The sequence below is a fragment of the Engystomops pustulosus genome, chromosome 4, assembly GCF_040894005.1.
Source record: "Engystomops pustulosus chromosome 4, aEngPut4.maternal, whole genome shotgun sequence".
In the NCBI taxonomy this organism is placed as follows: Eukaryota; Metazoa; Chordata; class Amphibia; order Anura; family Leptodactylidae; genus Engystomops; species Engystomops pustulosus.
This window is the reverse complement of record NC_092414.1, coordinates 155796197-155813647: the sequence shown is the minus strand read 5'-3', so window position 1 is coordinate 155813647 and position 17451 is coordinate 155796197. Positions and strand designations below refer to the sequence as shown.

Here is a 17451-nt window from a genome sequence, read left to right as displayed (position 1 = left end):
CTACGTGCACTGACTGTACTCTGCTCCTTTACCTTAGGAGCTGCTTTCCCTGAAGTCTCTGGTGTCTGACTTCTTAATCTTTGATGTCTGACATCTGCTGATCATACTGGTATAGCAATTGATATCTAGTATTACATTTACCCTGCTGGATGTGCTATGCACTTACCTAAGTCATTATTCTTTGTAATGGCTGCAGCTACTCGGGTCCTTGGACCTTGCTGTGTAAACTGATATCCAAATTTAAGAATTGTTGAATTCTCTTCAAGCATCTGAGCAATTTCCATTTCCACGGCAGTTCCCAGCTGTTGTCTCTGCAGACAAGAAAAACGATGGGAGATGGATCTGAGCTATAAGATGCTCTCCAGGGCTAAATAAAGGAGTATACCATTACCTGATTGGCAATCTTAATTTCTGTCAGGGTTCGATTTTGCTTTAGAGCTTCTACAAGGGACAAAATTCCAGTTCCTGTTATGAAGTTTGTTTCAACGTTGAGACTCCTCAATGTTTTATTAACTTTCAACATATCTGCAAAAGCCTTTAAAATGACAGTCTGGTAAATAATGATTGAAGCTGGTCAAACAATTTATCTACCACTACTTCCCAAAAAACAAACGCTTGGCTTGGTGTATGCATCCCAGACTTGGCAAAGAGGAGACAAGCAGTGCCACACTCCATCTGAAGAACTAATGGAATGGACAAACCAAAGTGCCCAAATCTCCCCCCAACATCTGGTGGTAGAAATGTAAACATTTGCATGCTACACCTCAAGGTAAATGTGTTACCATATACCAGAAAGAGGTGCAAAGATAAACGTACTAGCACTAGAGAACAAGCTACAGAGGACCCTACTACAAGTGGACCCTCCCATACTACAACTCTTTATTACAGTATATGGCCTCCTTTAAGAACCTTACGAATTGTTATTGCCATAGGAACCAAAGTCTGTCTTTATTATCAATTAGCCTTCTACATTCAATTTCAGTGATATATATTTATGGATCCAAGCACCGTGACATGTATATATACTTACAATAGCTACTGGATCATTGCTTCGTGTTGCTGCAAGGCTAAAACACTTCACATGGGTATTAGATTCCAAAGACTTTGCAAAATCCTTTAGGGTCGGTATTGGGATGTTCTACAGTTCAGTAAATAAAACAAAAATAGAAGGAAAAGAACAAAAAAATAAAACATTGGTAATACCGCAAGAACAAAAAATGATAGTATAAGTTGTCACATGAGATTAAACTGAGCCAATGAACATGAAATCTAAGTTAATAAAAGCCAATTATTGACCGTGCTGTTAATAGCCACAAATAGGTTGTGAAGACGTCTAACACAAATATTTAGACATCCGCAATTGCCCCTTTCTACTGTTCACTTCAAGATGTATAAATTAAACTACATATAAATCAGAATTTACTCTTTTTAAACATTAAAAGTTAAAAACAGTTCCATAGGTAGTGCGTGGTATTGCAGCTAAGCTCCATTCATCTTTGTCTTTGTTTTGGAAGAAAACAGCCACGTTTTGTAACCACTGGACGATCCCTTTAACTTCCAATAGTGCAGACAGGTCCCGTTTTAGCAACATTTCAGAATGCTTCTCTATTCTGGACATCATTAATGGATCACAAAAGTATATTGCATGTATGAACAGAGGCTAAGGTGGGGGGCTACCACACCAGGCGGTAGTATGTTCATAACTCACATTCTCAAGGAAAATACAATCATCAGTAATTCCTAAGTACCTTATATACTCGAGTATAAGCCTAGTTTTTCAACACAAAATTTGTGCTAAAAAAACCCTAACTCGGCTTATACTCGAGTCAACTAAAAAAATAAAGTCAAAACTCACCTTTCTGACATCACCTGTAGGTCCTCTTCTGTCTGGGACAGAAGAGGACCTATGGGGGACGTCGGAAAGATGAGTACAGTGTTATTTTTTTTCCTACTACAGGGGCTGGGCAGGCTGTATGCTACAGGGGTTGGGCAGGCTGTATACTGGGAGGCTGTAACCAATGCATTTCCCACCCTCGGCTTATACTCGAGTCAATAGGTTTTCCCAGTTTTTTGTGTTGAAATTAGGGGTTTCGGCTTATACTCGGGTCGGCTTATACTTGAGTATATACGGTAACTTAGTAGGACATTATTATATGCCCGCAGTACGGGTGTCCACACTAATACAAAACACAGTGGGGCACATATATTAAGGGTCATGCGCCAGTTTTCTGGTGGACTATGCACATTCTTTAGGTGCTAACTGCTTGCATAGGTATATAAAACAAGTCTGCACCACATTTGTGTTTCTGGTGCAGCTGCACTAGGCATCATGCGACACACATTAGAGGGCGTTCCGGTGCACCAGATTCATGAAGAAATCATGAACACGACACACCCTGCACTTTCACAGGCAAATACATTTAATGCAGTTTTCACTGCTCTTAGTAAATGTACCCCAGTGCTATTTAGAAGTGTGATGCCTCATAATCCCATTGAAAAGCTATGCCCATTATGCTCAGTTGTAAGATTTTAGGTGTCAAACATAGGTGTATATTACAGCCACATTGTGTGCCGCTTGTCTACCAGCCATTTTAAAATAAAATTATGCATACGGTTCATGAGTCTGGTGTATTCATGGGGAAGCACTCCACCTGCCTCTTTGTGGCATACGTCGCTGACCTCTGTCAAACTTATTTGATTATAGTCCTCTGATGTGTTGTGAACAGGGCCTTATTGTCAGCAAGACATTAGAGAAGGGAAAAGAGAAGGCCCGATGAGGGACAGAAGCTAAGATGGAAAACTAAATACAGGATGGATATAAAACACAACCTGCAGAGAAAAGAAAAGGACTGTACATGGTTTGTGCACACACTGCGTGGCCTCAGACGTGTGATCATGGAGGAGCACTTTCACTTACAGTCCCTCCTACTTCCAGCTGATTTCCAAACACAAGTAAAACATGAGGAAGCTTTATTTACCTCATTTCTATAATATGCTACGTACAGCAAATTCATATGCGCCTCAAAGTCTCACAAGATGTGAATACAAACCTTAATGTTGTTCAAGTTGACATCAACAAGGAAAGGATCATTAGCTTTTATCCTCTGCAAGGCCTCTTCCACATTAGTCGGGTTTGGTGGATCTTCAAATGTAGGTTTTACCTTTTCAGCTTTTACAACATCTACAAGAGAAGATGGTTTTGTGTAGACATGGAGATTGGCTTAACATCAGCATGACTTCATATGTGAACATATAGGGGCTCATTTACTAAGGGTCCGAATTGCGCACTTTTGTCGGATTTCCCAAATATTTCCGATTTGCCCTGAATTGCCCCAGGATTTTGGCGCACACGATCGGATTTTGGCGCATCGGTGTCGGCTTTCACGGGAGAGAAATCGGGGGGTGTGGTCGGCGGACAACCCGACGGATTCGGATAAACCGCAGAATTTAAAAAAGAATTTGTGTCGCAAGATCAGCACTTACATGCACCGAGGAGAGGAAGGTGAACTCCAGCGGACCTTGGCGCAGCAGCGACACCTGGTGGATATCGGACGCACGGACCTTAGTGAATCCCGGCAGAACCCGAATCCTCGTCGGAGAATGCGCCGCTGGATCGCGACTGGACCGGGTAAGTAAATGTGCCCCATAGATGTAGAGTTTGTAGAAACCTATGAAAACTGATGGGCAGATTTACTTACCCGGCCCATTCGCGATCCAGCGGCGCGTTCTCTGCGGTGGATTCAGGTCTTCCGGCAATTCACTAAGGCAGTTCCTCCGACGTCCACCAGATCTCACTGCTGCGCTGAAGAGCATCGAAACGCACTAGAATACACTGAGCCAGGCTGAGTGAAGGTAAGCGCCACTTTTTTTTTTAATGCGGCGGTTTTTCCGAATCCGTCGGGTTTTCGTACGGCCACACACCCCGATTTCCGTCACGTGCATGCCGGCGCCGATGCGCCACAATCCGATCGCGTGCACCAAAAACCCGGGGCAATACAGGGAAAAATCGGTGCAAATCGGAAATATTCGGGTAACACGTTGGGAAAACGCGAATAGGGCCCTTAGTAAATGATACCCTGAGTGTCAAACCTTATTTGCACTTTTGCTCTGGGAAAATGATAGACAACGTAACAGAACTCAAGGAAAATGTTCAGGTGAACAGAGGATGGATATTTTTCTATGTGTAGTCTGTGATAAATTGACCCACCTAGGACATGCTGTATTTTTTAACAGATCAATCACACAGTTCATTAAAAAAAATTAAGTGTGAATTGATCTATTTAATTGTATGGCGTTTACCATTGCCAAGTGCTAATGTTACAAAACGGACAACACATGGACTATATTCATATTCATGTGAATAAAGATTAAAGGGGTTGTCCACTTTCCGCAAATAATTGACATGGTTTGTATAATGAAAAGTTTTACACTTTGCCAATACACTTTCTGTATCAATTCCTCACTGTTTTCCACATCTCTGCTTGCTGTCGTTCTATATAAAGCTTTTATGTTTACTTCCAGTGCATAGAAATCTGTCCATGGTCCTGTGATAGATATGCAGGTGCATGAGCCGTTATTATCACACAGAATAATGAGAGCCGTGTGATACTAAAAACATGTGCAGCTGTATGTCCATCCCACGACCATCAGTATATTTCTATTCACGGGAAGTAATTATAGAATCTTTCTATAGAAGGAGAGATGTTGAAATCCATAAGGAATTGATACAGAAAGAATATAGGCAAAGTTAATAACTTTTCATTACACAAACCATACCAATTATTTGCTTGACAACCCCTTTAAAAGGAAATCTACCATTTGATTTGATGCATTATGTAGATACTCTGATGCAGAAGCATATTTTGTTTAATCACTGAACTGTAGGGTTTTGGTGAAAAAACTAATATAAAATTGTGACAATGAATGTCTTGCTCCTGTGGCTGCTTCGGCGCTTCTCTTCTTTCCCTAAATATGCACTGCTGCAGCCTTGTCCTGCCCAGTATAAGCAGAATACGTCATCACTGTGTTGTCCCTGACAGGCAGAAGTAATAAATCGCTGCACCATCCCCCAGCTGCTGTGTATAAATCATCCAGCTCAGGTTGATTAGTCCAGTCTGGACAGTTCAGGAATCTCTGTGTAATGTGTTTATGTAGGCAGCCTGCATGCAACCCAGCTTTCCCAAGGTGTAGAATTTTAGAATAGTTTTTTTAGCAAAACCACTCGGATCAGGGATTAAACAAGATATATTTCTGCATTAGTGTAGCTACAGCATTCTCAAGGTATGCATAAAAATGCATAAAAACTAACGGAATATTTCCTTTAAGTCCTCTTCAACATGACCATGGAAAGAATGGGCCACCAAGGGGAACCATATTAAATACTTTATGTATTGCATTGTGGAATGCATGGTTCATTCTCCAAGAAAAATATTACCGTATATACTCGTGTATAAGCCGAGTTTTTCAGCACAAAAAATGTGCTGAAAAACGTCACTTCGGCTTATACACGAATCAAGAAAAAAAAAAAAAAAAACGTAATACTCACCCTCCGGTGTCCCGATCTTCAGCGCAGGTCCCGATCTTCAGCGCGAGGCTTCCCGATCCTCGGCGCGGTACCAGGCGGCTGCGGGTCCTCTTCTCTCTTCTGTAGCCGGCAGATCGCGTCCATGTGATCTGCCGGCGGGCGCACAATAAGATGCAGCGGTGTCGCGGCTGATGACGTCATCAGCCGCGACACCGCGGTATCCTAGTGCGCGCCCGCCGGGAGATCACATGGACATGATCTGCCGGCTACAGAAGAGAGAAGAGGACCCGCCGCCTGGTGCCGCGCCGAGGATCGGGAGCCTCGCGCTGAAGATCGGGACCCGCGCTGAAGATCGGGACACCGGAGGGTGAGTATTACGTTTTTTATTTTTTTATTCGCTTGGCAGGGGGCAGGCTGTATACATTATGGGGGCAGGCTGTATACATTATGGGGGCAGGCTGTATACTCTATGGGGGCAGGCTGTATACTCTATGGGGGCAGGCTGTATAATCTATGGGGGCAGGCTGTATACTCTATGGGGGCAGGCTGTATACTCTATGGGGGCAGGCTGTATACTCTATGGGGGCAGGCTGTATACCTCTTGGGGGCTGGCTGTATACAACATGGGGGCTGGCTGTATACTACACGGAGACTGGCTGTATACTACACCCTCGGCTTATACTCGAATCAATAGGTTTTCCCAGTTTTTGGTGGTAAAATGAGGGGTCTCGGCTTATACTCGGGTCGGCTTATACTCGAGTATATACGGTAATTCAACCTATCAAAAAAAAGGTATAATCAAACATAGAAATCCACCAGCCTACTTATCAGTAGGCGTCTTGTAAAAAGCTAGTCATTTTTTGTTATGCGTTCTTACTTCTAAGGTCTGCTCCGTCTGATCCATCTTCATTTCCCTTTGGCCGGCTGGAAAAATGTTGCACTCCTAGGACAGCTTAAATATACAAGAATAGCATTTAATATAACCAAGGCCTCACAATGGTACATGCTGACACAAGATAAAATGGGCATACATGTGCATTCATGTCTAGTTATTATAAGCCTCATGATGTTTTCAATAGGTAAACTAACACATGTAATACATAAAATATAATACATAAAATACAGCAAGTTATGATAGACACGAAGCAATACATGACATCTATTAAGAAGGCATATTACTGATAAATAGGAACTTTTCATTTATCGTAATGGTGCAGGACAAGAGCATCATTATATGAACAGATGGATATGCCCTAAACTACATTACTGGCTAGAAGTTTGTAGCAAAAGAGAACATCATCACCACAGGTTCATCAGGGCCGGGTATGGTAATACTGGAGCCCTAAGCAAAGTTTTTTCTTGGAGACCCCTAATAAACAGCCCACTCTGAACGGGAGAGCAGGGAGTCTATTGCTTCCTGCTCCACCATAGCTGCATGGGCATTCTGTGGATGGCAAGAGAAAATACGCTGCATCCCATCACCCCTGATGTTAAAGGGAACCTTTCAGCAGAAATTGGCCTAATAAACAACTACCAGTCTGTTGTCAAGCAGTTGAGCAGGTCCTATATCATGTTTCTTTCATGGACTAATTTGATGGCATCATCCGGAAAATCAACTTTGAAGTTAGATGTAAATTGGCTTTATTAAGTCAAGAAGGCGGAGATTTTAACACTGAAGCCTTCTTTCTTTGCCCTCTTTATTGTAATTGATGGTCCTGCATCCAGCAACATGATTTATCAGATCTCCCGAAGTCCAGTGCATGATGTCAATCACATGGTAGGATGTGATCAGAGGCAGGGAGAGCTTGGTGTTAATCTCTCCACCTCCCTGACTTTAAACATCTAACTTACATCTCACTTCAAAGTTGATTTTCTGGATGATGCCACCAAGGTGGGCCATGAAAGACATATGATCTAGAAGCTGTTCAACTGCTTGACAGTTGAACTACTGATAGTTTATTGGGCCAATTTTTGTTGACAGGTTCCCTTTAAATATTAACTAGTACCATGTGATACTTTTTTTTGGATTGGGTGAAAGGCTCCAGTCATGCTCCTCTGATAATGGCTCATCAAGAAAGTTCAAATCCAACAGCTTGATCCTTATCTCCATATGGAGGCCTCTCACACACATCTATGTTATAAAATCAGTTACAGTCAGTGACATTGCCTACTTACTAGCAAGGTCACTCAGTTCTGTGTCTGTAGCACTTGCAAGTGCTTCTTCCAGTTCAGGCTCCAAGGTCACCCTCTCTTCTGGCTCCCGCTCCATGGGCATGTGCTTGGGAACAAATACCTTACCTAGAAGAAAACTGTATCTTAATCACAGCATAAAATTTATATTACTACAGTAACACATGCAGCTGGTCATTCAAAATATGATTTCTAAATATGATTTTCATATCCAATCATGCCAACTGAACGAATACTTCAGCTATGTCCCAGTATTCAGAGGGAGAATATAATCCTGATGTATAAGGAAGTAAGTGTGTTCAGCTATAATGAAGATAGAGAGAAGAACAAAATGATGACTATAGTAAAGAAAGAAGAGCAAACGCAGATGTCCACCGCTGGAAATAAGAAACTGAGAGATATCATTCTATAAGTGGGTTATTTGGTTTTTATGGAAGAGCACTAAACCAAAAGTGCACACACAGAAAATAAAGGGGGACTTGAAGGGAGTGCTGTAGTGCATTGTGCTGACAGACTGGGAGGGTGAACTAGCTGGGAAATTACACAGGGTGCTGTATTAGACTCAGACCTACAGGGTGGACTGAAGTTTATTAACAGACAGGGAAAAACAGAGAGGGACGGGCAGGATAGAGGAAGAGCTTACTTCCCACAGCCTGCTGTACAAGGCTTTGTGGGAGTTGTAATCCCAGCTTATAAACAGATGCTGAAGAAGATAAAGAGCATATGATGAGATCATAGGACCAGATAAATAATTAATAAATAATTATTTTCTAGGAATGGGCTAAATGTGTGTTGGGATAAGTGATGTGGTTTTCACATTTTATGAAAAGTGATCTCAGTCACTTAAAGGGGTATTCCCACGAAGGCAAGATTCTTAAATCTCTAAATCTTTAAATCCTTCAGTGTCATAGATAACCAGACATAATTTATTTTGTATGAATGTTTCTACATGGAAAGCATCCAACTATTAGTAAGTTGTGGCAGCCCCAAAAATATGTTTATTACCTATCCCGTTAATAAATCTTAGTAAGGGCTAACTCTTTTAAAGGAAACATTGGGGTAGGTTTATTATGCCTTCTCTGTCAGTTTTTGGGCAGTGGAGAAATGTAACAAGCCCTATCACCACCAGTTTTTAGTGTACCCCACTTTTGGTTTGATTGGGCAGAGAATGAGGTAGGGATCAAGGGCAAAAAAGCAGTGGAGTCTATAGCTAAATCTGGTCTAACCTGGCGTCCACATTTACTAAGTATAAGTATATCTGGCACTCTGTACAACAACAAAAAATAATCTTTGTAGGTTTTATAAAACTATTTCAGTCCCAATCCAAGATATCTTTTTGGCAAACAAAAATTTCTCTTCACATTTCAATCATAATTTGGCCTGTATTTTATTCAAGGGTCAAGGATACATACTTCATCTCAGCCAATGGGCATCTGTGATCAGTCTCTGTTCAGTAAAACTTCTCTGAGTCTTCTCTAAAGTCTAATAAGTGACCACTATGGCAGTGAGTAATGCAGGCGCGTTGTTTACAGACACTGGGGACTGAATCACAGTTTCAAGTACGGCATGTGTTAAAAGTTGAAGTGCTTAATACATAAATTGTAAAATTTTTCTCATGGGCGATAACTGTACACACCCTTTACGTTATCAAGACTGGAGAGAAATTTATATTTTGGAGAGAACAATTTCCAATCGACTAGAGGCTATGAGAAGGGTTGGGCTGAGCTTACAGCATTCTGTTCTGTCACCTCTGTGTAACCCAAATAATTTAACTATGTAGAGACCTTCAATCATTAACAGGTTTATATGTACTCGAGTTTCAAATAGTTATTCTCAATATCTCATGTATGTCTGTAGAACAAGGAACTAGATATATCCGCAAGCACAACTACCTATGTTTGCAAAGTAAAATTTTCTTTTGCGGGGGTAGACTGCTCAAGGAAAATTAATTTAGCAGAATCTCAAAACAAACAACAAGTAATTATGAAAGAGCCAAAAACCATTTTATGCTTGGTGTTACATCACCTTATCACACATAAATCCGACTAGAAAAATAGAACAATTGTCAATGGTCCACAAGCCTCCCCTGCCAAAAATCATAGCCATAAATGTTTTACACAGTGCCCTGCTGGAAGATTGAGAGTTCTGTTACACTTCATGTCATGTGACCAGCGTGATGTCTTCTAAGGTCCTTTACCCAGTAACATTTGCTTTACCCACTAACATTAACATCTACCACATGTATGTATATGATCCTATGAAATCGCTGTTATTTCATGTGATTAGGTACATACCTGGGGTAGACTTTGCAAATATTTCAGTGTAAAGGACCTTAGATAACATCACCATGGTCACTTGACATGAATTGCTGAGTTGATTTTACGGGGATGTGAGGGAAACCATTTGTAGCTAAAAGAAGGGTGTCATTTAATTAATAAGGCTCCATGGGAACCTGTACTAGCTGTTTTTGTTAAAAAATGTGGTGACGGGTTAATAATAATTATAATCCTTTATTTATACAGCGCCTACAGATTACGCAGAGCTGCACAGAGTATGCCAAATTGGTCCCTGTCCCCATAGGGCTCACAATCTAATCAATCTACCAGTATGTTTGGGTTTTTTTGAGTGTTGGAGGAAACCCACGCAAACACGGAGAGAACATAAAATCTCTTTGCAGATGTTGACCTGGGTGGGACTTGGGACTCCAGCGCTGCAAGGCAGAAGTGCTAGCCACCCAGTGTGCTGCCCTAGGTTCCCTTTAAGTTGAATTTGTATGCAAGTCGGAACAAGTATATTTTGTAACTGTAACTACATTTATAATATTTTGATATTTTTTGAGTTCTCATGGGAACAAGCATTAACAATATAGCTTAATTGCAGACATCTTTCATAAGTCTTATGTTGACCACTGCAACCTGGAGCCAAAGTTCAGTAAATTACCAGCATCCTGAGAGCTTCACTAGAGGTCACTGTAGGCAGAGAGGTCCGTTTGTAACTAAGGGTTGTCTGTCTGTATGTCTAGTAAGATTATTTTAAAATAAATCCATATTTATATAGCACCATCACATACCTCCCAACATTTGGGAAAAGGAAAGAGGGACAAAATGGCGGCACGCGTAGCGTGCCGCGGCGATCCCCCTAAGCCACACCCCCAATCACTCCCTGGCCACGCCCCAAATTTTAACCATATTAAAAATAATAAAAATCATAATTTAAAAAAAAAAAAAAATTATCCTCATTGGGATTTGAACCCAGAACCTGCAGTGTCCATGTACAATAATAACACAGCGCCTCAACCCACTGAGCTATAACCTCAGTGATTAACAAGTGGAGAATTTTGGTAACTAAGAACTACATACTGCCTTGGTATATAGGGAGGGATCTTCTCAGATTATTGTAATTATTGAGACTATTATTATTATTATTATTATTATTGAGATGATTATTATTATTTTTACCATTATTAATAATCATCTCCATAATAATAAAATTTATAATAATAATAATAATAATAATAGTCTGAATAATTACAATAATAATCTCTGAGAAGATCCCTCTCTATATATCAGTGCATTAGTCTGTATCACAGTGTAAATGGCAGATAACATGTCTTACTTACCAGAAATCCTCAGCTCTGTATCTCTGGGCTTATAGCTCAGTTGGTTAAGGCTCCTGTCTATGGTGCAGAGGGTCCCAGGTTCGAATCTCAGCCTGGCCAAAACTTTATGTAATTTAATTATATAAAGAGCTTGTGTCTGGGGAAGACCTGGAGACCATATATGGACAGATAGAGATCTGAAGCTGATGACGTGGTCCCTGCTCTCCGGCTGAGCCGACACTTCTCTGAAAAGGATTCCCTGCCCGATGTCTGCTCTGGGGAACCCTAGGAGATGCAGCGACCATATATGGACAGATCTGAAGCTGATGACGTGGTCCCTGCTCTGCGCTAAGCCCGACACTTCTCTGAAAAGGATTCCCTGCCCGATGTCTGTAGAAGCCATTCTGTACTGTGAGTTCAGACTTTCAAAGTATTTACTATGCGGACACAGCGCCGGGACAAAGCGGGACCTGGGGGGAAAATTCGTGACAATATCATAGCTGCCCGTGACGCGGGGCAGGGGTACGAAAAGCGGGAAAGTCCCGTCAAAATCGGGACGGTTGGGAGCTATGCCATCATATTCCGCAGCACTTTATAGATCATGGAGTATATGGAACTATGGGAATGAGGTCTTTGCTAACAAGAGCTGAGAGGTAAAATTAGATACCATGCTTTACTGCAAATATTAATAAAAAATGTATCAAAGCAAGAATGACATCACCCTCTGGGTTGCTTGTCACGGATCATAGAACAGTAAGGAGTCTTTAATTAAACTAATGACAAAATCAGGGGGAGTGATAGGAAAACATAGTCACTTAGGAACCAGGAATGTTTTCAGTTGATTATAGAGCAGGAGTATTACAGGCTAAAATGCACATCTGTTGAATGTCATTGGCCTAGGAGTGCCTATACACAGTGTGCAGTGTAGTGGTTAACTCTGCGAGCTACCAGGCTGCACTTGTACTTGCCAAGCATGATATGGCGATTAATGGTGATCCTGAAGAATTTACCACTGCAGGGCACATAGTGTACAGGCGCCCATAGGTCACAGACGTGCAACTATGTATCCACACGTATCCAGAAGGAATAACAGGAGATTGTAATTGTAAATTTGCAGGAAATGCATATAGTACATGTTCTGTAATAGATAGGGTACGGTGAAAGATATGACAGGACCTCTTTGCACAGGTATGGATCACTTGTAACATAATAGGATAAACAGTAGTTCTAGAATCCGACTTTCTTTTCAAATTTTGTGAAAACCTATAGTAGATGACAACTGATATCTCAGTTGTTATGTCTTATTTGTAAGGTAGTTGTTTCAGCCTAAGGGCTCATGATCACTGATTTTTTCCCTGTAGTTGGAGGTATTTAACAAAAAAATAAAACGTAGCCTTTATTTTTCTTTCTTAAAAATTGGTGCAGGACTATACAAACAGACGTGCTGTGTTACTGTCTGTCGCTTTATTTGGTTGCTTCTAAACTGTACTGGCTAAAGGGTACTTCAGCATATTTGGTCTTGCTATTGAGTCACCCTTCGTCCAGTGTTTATGTGCGCCGCAGGCTAGTGTAACCACTGTCAGCGCTGAAACAAAAGCGACAGATATTTTTGAAGTGCAGTGTGAGTATGATATTGTTGTCAACTATCTTCAAGCCAAATCATGTACGACCAATACGACCGAATTGGGTGCTGTGATATGCCTGAACAATTTGCGGCTGTATCACAGCTCCCATAGTGGTCTATGATACACAGGGTGTCACAGCACAGTGATTGAGTCGGGCACCTGGATTTCTATAATTATAATAATAATAATTCTTTATTTATATAGCACACACAGATTAGCCGGTGCTGCACAAAGCTTGCCAAATTGGTCCCTGTCTCCATGGGGCTCACCTAACCGGAGTACCCAGAGGAAACCCACACAAACACGGAGAGAAGATACAAAGTCTTTGCATATGTTGACCTTGAACCCAGGACTCCAGTGCTGCAAGGCAGAAGTGCTACCCACTCAGCCACCATTCTGCCCAATCTAAGGAGAATTGAGGGGTGAGGAGCGCTCACCCCATCTTCCTCCTTCCACCTAGCCCTGTGCTCGCCCAGGTTACAGCCTGAGAGAGAACACGACTGTCTGCATGAGGCCTAATGGCTGAATGGGGATTATATTATACACTCCATTATAATGGCTTCAAAGTTGTGTTTTATATTGCAAATTTTCCTGTTTCTACAAGGAATACTGACAATTCGTCTCAGTCTTATGACAGTTTTGCTAACAAATGCAAAACATCTAACATCAGGCGATCTCTAATAGGACAGATTTGTAGGGAATGTCATACAATTAACTAACAAGATCAAAGTAAACAAGATTAACAAGAAAGCGACATTTCTGCGTTAGTGTAACACTCCTGTGAGCCCTGTGGATATGCAGGATCTGGAAGCAATTAAAGAGCAGATTCTGTTTTTGCAAATCTCCATTACGTTATTGCCAACTATAGGATTGTAGTTGCATACAGCGCCAAGAGACACATATTTATTTAGCTGTGCTAGCGAAATCACGCTAGAGGGGACCACCAAAGGTTTTAATCTTGTGTATGAAGCAGTATATAGTTATATAGCTAAAATCTAAACAATGACACATGTGTAATAGGCTCGTTTTACAGTGCTAGGGTTCCTGTTCTCCATTAGCTTTCCCTTCTGTCACTACAATCATCTATAAAATCCTATAAAATGTACATTTATTCTAGTATACTTATAACACTATAAAATGTTATAAAATACCGTATATACTCGAGTATAAGCCGACCCGAGTATAAGCCGAGACCCCTAATTTCAACACAAAAAACTGTGAAAACCTATTGACTCGAGTATAAGCCGAGGGTGGGAAATGCATTGGTTACAGCCTCCCAGTATATAGTCTGCCAGCCCCTGTAGCATACAGCCTGCCCAACCCCTGTAGCATACAGCCTGCCCAACCCCTGTAGTAGGAAAAAAAATAACACTGTACTCATCTTTCCGACGTCCCCATAGGTCCTCTTCTGTCTCAGACAGAAGAGGACCTATGGGTGACGTCAGAAAGGTGAGTTTTGTCTTTATGTTTTTAGTTGACTCGAGTATAAGCCGAGTTAGGGTTTTTGAGCACAAATTTTGTGCTGAAAAACTAGGCTTATACTCGAGTATATATGGTAACTATACATATATCTCCAGTGCTGTGTTACCGGGTTTACTTACAGCCTGAGCATTCAAGAGAGTCTAAACACTAAGAATTTACTGGTATCAGTACATCTGCAAGGAATGAGTACATACGGTCCATTAAATATGCACTGAATGTCGGTTGTAAAAACTTATGAGTTGTGTATGGTGACTCTCCCCTGAAAGCTGATGTGAGTGTAAGAAAGAACTCATTCTTACACTTTCTCAACTAATAACTATTCTATTACTCTGTAATGTCTTATTTTTTGCATGATCTGTAAAGCAGAATATGATGGCGAAATTAAGATTTATCAACTGGTTATTGTCTGTTGAATAGTTAGAAAACAATAGGTATGCCGACAAAGCCATTTAGACTTTCTGGGAACCTTCTTCATGGAAAATTAATTTCTGGGACTGGTAACTATTGAATGACAATTTCAAAGATTGTCTAGCTTAAACTATTCTCTCTTATTAAAGGGGTTATCTAGGGAATACAAAAATCTAATGGAATTCAGATATTCTAATTGTTTTCCTCCAATTTATCTGCTTTTAAATCATATAAATAATTGAGGGATCAGAAACCAGTGGGGCTCATTTACTAAGGGCTCCGCGGCCGCACTTTCGTTGGATTTCCCGAATTTTTCCGTTTTGCGTCGGATTCCAATGGGATTTTGGCGCACGCGATCGGATTTCGGCGCAATCGCGCTGGCTTTCACGTGGCCATTGGACAACTCGACGGATTCGGAAAAAACACCGAATTTAAAAAACGAAATGTGTCGCAAGATCAAGCACTCACATGCACCGGGAAAAAACAGGTAAACTTCGGCGGACCTCGGCGCAGCAGCGACACCTACTGGACATTGGACGGACGACCTAAGTGAATCCTGGCAGAACCCGAATCCTCATTAGACAACGCGCTGCGGGATCACGACTGGACCGGGTAAGTAAATGAGCTCCAGTGTCTTTTCACTGACTTGCATGATGCTATGAGCCTCTTGAGGGTGATGCCACACATGGTGTTTTGAACCCGTTTATGGTCCGTTTTTAAGCAGTCCGTCCAAATACCCATGCGATTTTTTGACCATTTTTAATTAAGATTATTGGTAAATCCTATCAAAAACAGATGCGTTTTTTAACGGTCTGCTTAAAAACAGACCAAAAACGGGTTCAAAACGCCATTTGTGGCATCACCCTAAGTCGTAGAAGGGTCTTCTGAGTTGTTAAATGGCACATGTGCTCTCAGTGCAGTGACTGAGGGGGCTGGGTTTCTTTAGTATAGCAGCTCCTGGTAACATGATGCAATGACTTTAAATCTAATGAGGTTCAGATTGTATGATCCAGAGTCTGAGCGCCAATTGCACAGCAGGGGAAAAAAACACAGAAAGTGGAGAAGGTTGAAGAAAAATTGGTGAGATAATATTACTCCATGTTCAACACACTGTTAAGTTTTTAAATTCTCTTTATAACTTACCGTATACTGGCTGAACAAAGGGGCGCTAAAACAACCAGATATTGATGGCTACTGATTCAGCATATCGGATGACAAGTAGGTTTTCTACATTGTCAATTGGCATACAGATAGTTAAAAAGATGTAAGGTCATTATGATCATTCTTCCTCAGCTAAAATATCCCTATTCCAAACACCATACATTAGGCTAAAACTGCCTACTCCCGCTCGCACAGAATCTATGACAAATATGATAGATATTTTATGATCCATTTTTCCTTTAATTGACTTACAAAAGATGAATCAGGGTAACTGCACTAATCCTGTCTCCTAAATTGAACATAATGAATATTAATAACCCAGTGAGCAGAATAATCCTATTTATTTGCAGATCTGAGACGTAATGCTTTTATTAGGCCTTTATTGCCTTTCCAAAAAAGGCCATTAGCCATCATTTGTGTATGCGTCAAACAGAAGAGACTTATAAGTTCCTTCTACTGATGTCCTCCAAACATTAACTTATCTACATGCAGACAAATGAAGCCCAGTATAAGCATTTGTTTCAGTTTATTGCTAAATACTGTGTCATCATGGATCTCCTTTGGATATTAATAGATTAACTGTGCATTAACTTCTCTGGCTTTAAGTTAGCTTATGGCCAAAACCCATAAACCACTCTTGAGACCTCCTATCTTGAGGCTTTGCAGCTCTTGACCTGAAAATGACACAGGAAATGCCAGTACACCACAGAGAGTAATACAGAACGTCTTTAAAAATTCTGTAATGAGAACAAATCTCTGAATTCAGAAGGACATTGATACATTTTACAGTACCTGTAGTGTTCAGAAAATTATAAGTGCAGCTAAAGCCAAATGCCCCTGTGTTATCCATCATTCCGCTTATACAGGTACAGTAAATAGCATTACCTATTACATTGGCACATAGCAGGTGCAGGGAGAGGTGAACCAAGCCTTTCTGCTGCCTGAGGCGAGCCATAGAGAGACGCCCCCCCCCCCCCATATATGTAATGTAATATATCTGGGAGTGTCAGAACAAGATCCATCATATTGATTTGGTGTTAAAATAAAGCACCGCAAAACGCATACAGCGTGCCGCCATATAGTATAAAATGCATACAATGCACCGTCATGTAGTATAAAATGCATACAGCATGCCGCCATGTAGTAAAAAAAAATTCAGCGTACCGCCATGTAGTAAAAAATGCATTCCGCGTACCGCCACGTAGTATAAAATGCATACAGCATACCGCCATGTAGTATAAAATGCATACAGCATGTCACCATGTAGTATAAAATGCATTCGGCGTACCACCGTGTAGTAAAAAATGCATTCAGCGTACCGCCATGTAGTATAAAATGCATGTAGCATATCGCCATGTAGTATAAAATGCATACAGCATATCGCCATGTAGTATAAAATGCATACAGCATACCGCCATGTAGTATAAAATGCATACAGGGTGTCACCATGTAGTATAAAATGC

At 41.0% G+C, this 17451-nt stretch overlaps 1 protein-coding gene across 2 annotated transcripts in view; it reads right to left on the bottom strand.

Moving 5' to 3' along the window:
• The window catches only part of LOC140127470 (tropomodulin-2-like), a 61939-nt gene that overhangs the window by 15371 nt on the left and 29117 nt on the right, over positions 1 to 17451 (bottom strand). For both annotated transcript variants that reach the window (XM_072148217.1, XM_072148218.1), the window contains 6 exons: positions 7700 to 7822; positions 6402 to 6476; positions 3051 to 3181; positions 1031 to 1138; positions 392 to 535; positions 167 to 311 (listed from right to left, as the gene is read on the bottom strand). In XM_072148217.1, the coding sequence (XP_072004318.1) occupies positions 167 to 311; positions 392 to 535; positions 1031 to 1138; positions 3051 to 3181; positions 6402 to 6476; positions 7700 to 7822 (726 nt within the window). The remainder of the gene's footprint in view (positions 1 to 166; positions 312 to 391; positions 536 to 1030; positions 1139 to 3050; positions 3182 to 6401; positions 6477 to 7699; positions 7823 to 17451) is intronic.